A 7,475-nucleotide genomic window follows, 5' to 3' on the forward strand; every position below is an offset into this window, starting at 1 on the left:
AGAAACAAAGGGTATCATAAAGGCTCAAAAACGGCTTAAAAGGGCTCAAAATTACAACTTTTGGGATCAGATCTTTTACAACAACCACAACTTCTGACCCAGTTTCTTTGCTTGGGGACTTTTGAATTTTTATTTTGATGGGACCGAACCGTGAGACTGCCTACGTATCCTTAAAAGGAATCAGGTCAAATGTAGTTCATGGCATAGGAATTGTTTTGTTTTTGTACTTTTCTCTTTTTTTTTTCTTTTTTTTACTCTTTTGCCGTTTTTCTTTCTCTTTTTCTCTTTTTTTTTCTTTTCTCTCCTTTTTTTTCTTTTTTCTGTATCATATTTCTAAACTCTGCTTCTGATTCCAAAACACTACCAGAAATTGGAGCTATGACAACGCTTTTTATTGCTACAGATCATTAACCGTTGCTATAGATGGTGTATTGTTACGGTTTTAACCGTTACAAAAAATTATTGGTTTTATCGGGACACTTAGCAACCGAACCGTTGCAATAGTCTTAAAACCGTTCCGATAGAGGTATCTATGGCAACGTTTTGTATAACCGTAGCAATAAATTTATCTATGGTAACGGTTATATCTATTGTTACGGTCATTAATTCCCTCCTTATTTTTCACCCAAATTTTCTATACCCGCTAAAATTAAAGGCGCCCACAATCTGATTTTCAATTTTTATTTTTTAGCTTTTATATCTAATAAAATATTAAACCCCTAATTTTACTTTTCATATCGGAGATAACGAGATACAGAGGCGATTTCGGACTCGATCTCCTCCAGGCAATTTCGGACTCGATCCAAGCTCATCCATCAACAGTTTCTTCAAATCTGAAAATCGTTAATTGGAAGGCTTAATTTCGGACTCCAGGCTCAACAATACCAGGCCAACAACAGAGCGACGTGCTAATTAATCCTTTAGAGTTTCTCCAAATCTGAAAATCGGTAAACAGCTCTCTTCTTTCGAGTTTTGATTTCTAATTTCTTGTTCTTTGTTGCAATTAAGTATGCATAATGGCCATCGCAAATCTAGTTTGATATCTTAACTCATGTGGGTGTTGAAGGCTTAATTTTTAGCAGTTTTTTTAATTTGTTTTTGTTTAAATTTCTGGGTTGTTTTTTGTGTTTTTGTTTAAATTTCTGGGTTGGTTGCTCGTGGGTTGGTTTTTTGTGTTTTTGTTTAAATTTCGGTGTTTCTGTAAGCTTCCTTCACATTATTTTGATAGTGAATGAAAAGGGCTTGTTGTTTAAATGGATGATATAAGTCGTGTGCAACTGAAAATGATTAGAACTTGTGTTCGTTGAAATCAAGCTGTCGAAGAGATGGGGTTGGTTACAGTGAGTTTATGCAAGCAGTGTCATCCATTTGTTAATTGGAAGTCATTCACATTCTTATAGGCCTCTGAAAAATGGCACTTCTTTCTGAAGGGACTGAGAATAGTCATTCTCCCCGTGAGGTATTGCATTTCGTCAAAAGAGACAGATAGTTTCATCTCGGGGAGAATTTGGATTGTTTATTCTCTTGATTAGCCTTGCGTCTCTCTGTGATTAGTTAATAACTCATTAAGATCCTTAAGATCCTTAAGGGACTGAGAATAGTCATTCTCCCCCTGAGGTATTGCATTTCGTCAAAAGAGACAGATAGTTTCATCTCGGGGAGAATTTGGATTGTTTATTCTCTTGATTAGCCTTACGTCTCTCTGTGATTAGTTAATAACTCATTAAGATCCTTAAGCTGATCTCTTAGCTTTCCTTATTAACACCTGATCATTAAGCTATGGTCCCTTATTAAATTGATCATCTTTCTCCTCCGACTTGGTTTCGCTGAGCTCTCCTGATATATGATCCTAAAATCCAAACTAAACTATATGAGTTGAGTTGCTGGTCAAATTGCTAGTCAATCCACATAACGGCAACAAGAGAAATAGTGAGCAGTAACAAGTTAACAACTTTTTCTTAAAATGGTGAACAAGACATGACAGAGAAACTGATTTCTTCTCCAATTTCTTTAGTAGTAACAACTATACCTAATATAAGGGAAGCATAACTGAAAGGGATATGCCCATAGATTACACAAAGCAGACTTAGAAACATGTAGAAAAATAGGAAATGGACTCATCAAGCTACTCTCTTAAGAAAAGAGAAAAAGTTCAAACTGGAAAATTACAGAGAACAACAGAAACATTTTAACAGTAGGCCGGCACTGCTTTGTTTCTTTCTTCATGGGTATCTCTCTATTTGTGTAAGTCCTACTTTACATATGTGTATAAAAAAGGTGAAAAGTTTCAGTTGCAATCTTGATATTTGTATCTCTAGTATTTTTTAGATGTAATAAATACATATGGGTTTGTTCCATATATGTGTTAATTACATGCTTTATACATGTATAATGCCATCAGTTTTCTCATACTATCATATTCTTGCGACTAAACTGCACAATGTAGCTAGTTGTAGGGAGGTGTGCTAGGATGAAATAGGTGTGTGCGACGTCTCTTATTGGTTACATTAGTTGATTATTTGTTCTGCTAGACATTTTAAACATCTTTTGAGATGTAATATCTTATTCTAATAGATGTTCCCTGAAAAGCAATTATATGTCATCAATTTTTTCCTAACACTTTGTATCGTGATTAATCCAGGCAGCTGTGACTTCAGCTGGGCTTTACTATTGGAGTGCTAAATTATCTGGAAACTACTTTGGGCCTATTTGCTTCTTGGATTACTGGGACTAGGGGTGAGCAATGACTTGTTAGTCTCAAATTTTGGTCATATTCTTGTGTTCATTAACATTGTTTTTGGTTGTGCAAGAATCCTTGCTGATATTTGTTGATACCTGCTGCAACTCAGCCATTGTCTGATGACTCTACCACTCTTCTTTTTGGCTGATTCATTCATCTCTTTTTGGCATATCACTTCTGCCATCTTGGAAAATCCCATTTGGCATTTTGATTTGAAATATTATTATGTTGTTGATATTTGATTCAGAAATTACTTAAAAATGCTTTCTATTAATGCTTTTGCTAACCTATTTCGCGTTTGCTCTTTTGAATCTGACAGAGATTTTAACAGTCATGAATCAAGAAGGGTGCTCACTTTAAATCAAAGGGATTTAAAGTTATGAGAATGACAAGCTTCGAATGGAGAATAGTCCGCTAGATGTTCCGGCGTCTCACTTTAAAGCTCTTCTTGAATATTGGAACTCCGATCCCGCCAAGGTAATTACATCCAACTTTTGCCAACTTTTGGTTGGAATAAACAAAGCTCCTGTAAATAAATTAGAAATTATTAGATGCTGGAATGCATGAGAAAGGGGATTACATGCCTTATTCACTTTTACTTCTACCTATAATTTGTCTTAGTATTAGTAGGTCAAAAAATTAGAGTACGTTCTATGAAGATCAAATCTCCATCATAGAGAAGCTATGTAATGTTGGCATAGCTCTCCTTTATAAAGTATAGATCTGTCGAAAAATGCATTAGATATTAGATATGATTTGCCTCTTACACTTTGTGCTGTTTGAATGTCTTGGCTTAGTGGCTTACTAGAAAAGTTGTCCTTAACGTCATTGTTACCCTTATTTAATTGTCAAGGTTTGAGATTCTGGAGTTTGCTGGATATGGTCTAAAAGTAGGAGTAATAGAAAACAAACATGGATGCTAGTTTCTTTGGTGTGTGTGGAGTAATAGAGTATATTGATGCTACGGCATTTTACCTGATTAGGTGAGTGACAAGTCCAGGTATGCACATTTTGCCTCAAAGTTTTCTTCCATATTACATAAAGTAGTCTTTTGATCTTTGAATCCATGCTCCTTTGGCATATACGGGATCACTTATTCTTCTTTGAAATCATACCATCACAGAGTACGTATTCCAGCACATATCATTTGTCTGTTTCTTAGTTATTGACTCAATTTTAGTTTCTTTTCTAATTTAAAATTGACTCAATTTGGTCTTGTAGGCTGAAATAGAAAGAATACAATCAACACAATGAAGTAGTGAAAATGACAGTCAATCAGTTGACGCGTATACATCAGTCATGGGACCTGAGCACCCAGGTTGCCTAAGATTGTATGGACGTGGGGTTACCAAAACGGCCTTAAAAAGAAAAGTGGGAGATTTTGGACCATCTTCAAGTTCTACTGACAAGAGGGGTTGCTCTGATGGTAAGCAACCCCCACTTCCAACCGAGAGGTTGTGAGTTCGAGTCTTCCCAAGAGCAAGGCGGGAAGTTCTTGGAGGGAAGGATGCCGGGGGTCTATTTGGAAACAGTCTCTCTACCCTAGGGTAGGGGTAAGGTCTGCGTACACACTACCCTCCCCAGACCCCACTAAGTGGAATTATACTGGGTGGTTGTTGTTGTTGTTGTTGTTCAAGTTCTACTGATGAGATGCAGCAAAAATTGGTCCATTAGTTTTGATGCAACGAATTCTCTGTCTTTACATAATAATAATCAAGCTTCTTTCTTTGTCCAGATCAAGTATCCATCAGCTCTCAACTCCTTTCAGCAAATTCTGAGGCAAGCAAGGAATAAACAGATAGTCATCTTCTTAGATTATGATGGGACTCTTTCTCCTATTGTTGATGACCCTGACCGTGCTTTTATGTCCAATGAGGTAAATCCAGCTTTCATATGAAATTAAGATGCTCATCTGTAGACATTCACACAAAAATAATATACTCTGCAGATGTGCTCTGCTGTCAGGAATGTTGCAAGGTATTTCCCAACATCCATCATCAGTGGAAGAAGACGTGCCAAGGTAACTTTTTTGGTAATTTTATTAATGTTGATACCGTGTACTTTTTATATCTGTCTTCATTTGCAGTAGTGACTTGTGTCTTTATTGTTTCAGGTTTATGAGCTGGTAGGTCTAACTGAACTCGATTATGCCGGTAGCCATGGTATGGACATCATGCTGCTAGTCAAAAATGTCGTCTACTATTATTTAGTCTAGGCATTCCAGAGTCTTTTTATTTTTGGATCAATTTATTTAGTCTATGCATTCCAGATGAAAGGTAATGACTTTATTTATCCTCTTTTGTAGGTGGAGTAGATCAAGAAATAGAAGATGAAGGCAATGAAGATCTAGACCTTACTTAAGATGAATTTTGAATTGCTATAGATGAATGTTCTAGGAATCTTTTGTTGTCAACATTTTGAAACTTACTATCTTGAAATGTATTAAACTTATGCACTTGGATAGAACATTTACTTTTATCGATATTATTAGCTTGTTGGACGAGTTATATTATTAATAGTTTCATTTTGTGATTTATTTAAATTTTAGTGTTATTATAATTTATTATATATATATAAATTTATTTACAACAGGGGCTATCTTTTTGTTTAATTGAACTGTACCGTTGCAATAGCACACAAATGGCATTCCAATAGATCTGGTAAACCGTTCCAAAATGCCCTCTAAACCGTTCCAATAGGTATTTGAAACCGTAGCAATACAAAAACAACTGTTACAATAGCTTAAAGAGACCGTTGTTATATCCATAAATAATCGTAACAATAGCTTACGAAAGTGTTGCATTAGATAATATGGTAACGGTTATGAGCCGTTGCATACCCATTATAGTAACGGTTTTAAACCGTTCCAATTGGAAGGAATAATCATTCCAATAGAGAAAGGGAAAACCGTTACGATAGATGTATCTATAGCAACGGAGATAAAAACCGTTCCAAGAACCGTTCCAATAGCTCTATTGGCACGCGAGCGGATGTGACGGTCTATAAACCGTTCCAGTATCGCTACGACAACGATTTATCTACCTACTGGAATGGTTTTCGATGCGTTGCCGTAGACCAATTTTTCAGTAGTGAAAGAAGGATATAAAAGAAAATAAATAAGGCTCAAAGGGGGTAACAAAGGATAAAGTGTTTAGATAGCAGAATAAAATGTCTTCATCATTCCAATCTTCAAAATATGCCAAGTATAAACAACAATTAGACAGACCAATAAATCATATATAATATCTTTTGACTGCATCAGAATTGATAGCCATATCTACACATTTTCCTTCTATGTCTGTTAAATATAAAGCACCATTGGATAACACTCTTGTTACAATGAACGGCCCCTGCCAATTTGGGCGAACTTGCCTTTAGCTTCAACCTGATGCGGCAGGATGCGTTTCAATAGTGTTTCTTTGTGTTCTATCTACCCCTGTTTCGCACAATTCGGGCTTTAGGTGATCTCAAAATGTCTTTACTTATTTCCCTCAAATGTCTCTATCATCTTCAAAACTGTTTCATTGCTTCATGACTAAACTAACTTTTAAGACCAGGATGAGAATTACGCGTGCATGTCATATCACTAGAGTCAGCAGGAAAAGAACTATAAAGGGAAAGAGAACTGAACAAGCACTGACTACAAATAACAGAAAACAGGAAATTGCATTAGACAGATGGTGAAAGGGTTTGAACAACAAAACAATTAAAATAAGTTGGGGTTACAACCCTGGAACAAAACCAGACAACACTAAACGAGCTACTACGAATAAACAAACTAGGCAAAATAAAGGATAGAAGGGTTTGAGTCACAAGACAATATCCGGATTACAATCCTGAAAATAACCCAGACAACAGAAATGACAACAAAATAAACCACCAAGACTCATCCCCAACTAGCCAAGAGATGGAGCGTCTTTCTAATTACCAAGCACGACATCTTAGCCACTGAGTTCCACATCAATATTGCCAAGACCATTACCAACTTCAATATCATTAACTTTAGTCAGCAAGTTCCCAAGAGGATTCGCGTACTCCCTGTCACTGTCCTCGATCACAATTATCCCTTTTTGAATCATTCTTTCTATTTCCCTTTTCAAAGTACGACAATCTTCAATGCTATGCCCTTAAACATTAGAGTGGTACATGCACCGTACAGTAGGATCAAATCCTTTTGCATATGGGGTCTAGAGTATAGCCAAGGAGCGGCTCAATCAGGCCAGAATGCTTTAACTTTTCAAACAAGCTTGTGTAGGACTCCTCGATTGGCGTGAAACTATTTCTTTGCCTTTGTTCCCCTCCTTGCCCCTATTTTCTAGGGTTGTTGGGTGCTCGAAAATGTTGTAAAGGCAAGAATGCATTATGCGGTGCTGGCGCTCGCTATAGGGAGTGAACTGGTGGTTGGACAGATGACCAGACATTGTTTGGAGGACAATACTGAGGTGGATTATGTGGAGCTCAGGGATAGGTCTGGGGTTGGGCTTGAGGCTAGGTATATTGGTGAGGCGGACCCTTTGGACCATGCCGTGACTCTGAAACAACCATGGCAACATCATCGTGTTCCTTCTGACCCATCAAGCTTCCTGTGTCGTTCTAAATTGCTTGTATTGTTGCTTTTAAAGCAGAATAGCTCATGATCTTGCTCGACTTCAACTCATCTTCTACCATTTCTCCCATTATTACCACATCATTAAAAAGCCTACCCACAGCCGTGATCAAATGCCCAAAGTAAGTT

At 36.9% G+C, this 7,475-nt stretch overlaps 1 protein-coding gene across 3 annotated transcripts; it reads left to right on the forward strand.

Moving 5' to 3' along the window:
* The first annotated feature begins 728 nt into the window (after positions 1-728).
* On the forward strand, positions 729-5,274 carry LOC107811087 (putative trehalose-phosphate phosphatase G). 3 transcript variants are annotated; one of them, XM_075250662.1, is made up of 8 exons: positions 729-947; positions 2,642-2,736; positions 3,060-3,217; positions 3,594-3,864; positions 3,962-4,616; positions 4,689-4,760; positions 4,854-4,902; positions 5,046-5,274. In XM_075250662.1, exons 5-8 carry the CDS (start codon positions 4,386-4,388, stop codon positions 5,099-5,101), a joined length of 408 nt encoding a protein of 135 aa, XP_075106763.1. In that variant the 5' UTR covers positions 729-947; positions 2,642-2,736; positions 3,060-3,217; positions 3,594-3,864; positions 3,962-4,385; the 3' UTR covers positions 5,102-5,274. The 3 variants fall into 3 exon arrangements, with proteins under 3 accessions (XP_075106763.1, XP_075106760.1, XP_016491445.2); XM_075250659.1 differs by having other exon boundaries at positions 3,594-4,616; XM_016635959.2 differs by lacking the exon at positions 3,594-3,864 and having other exon boundaries at positions 4,476-4,616.
* Positions 5,275-7,475: the final 2,201 nt, after the last annotated feature.

This window comes from Nicotiana tabacum, chromosome 1 (genome assembly GCF_000715075.1).
Source record: "Nicotiana tabacum cultivar K326 chromosome 1, ASM71507v2, whole genome shotgun sequence".
NCBI lineage: Eukaryota > Viridiplantae > Streptophyta > Magnoliopsida > Solanales > Solanaceae > Nicotiana > Nicotiana tabacum.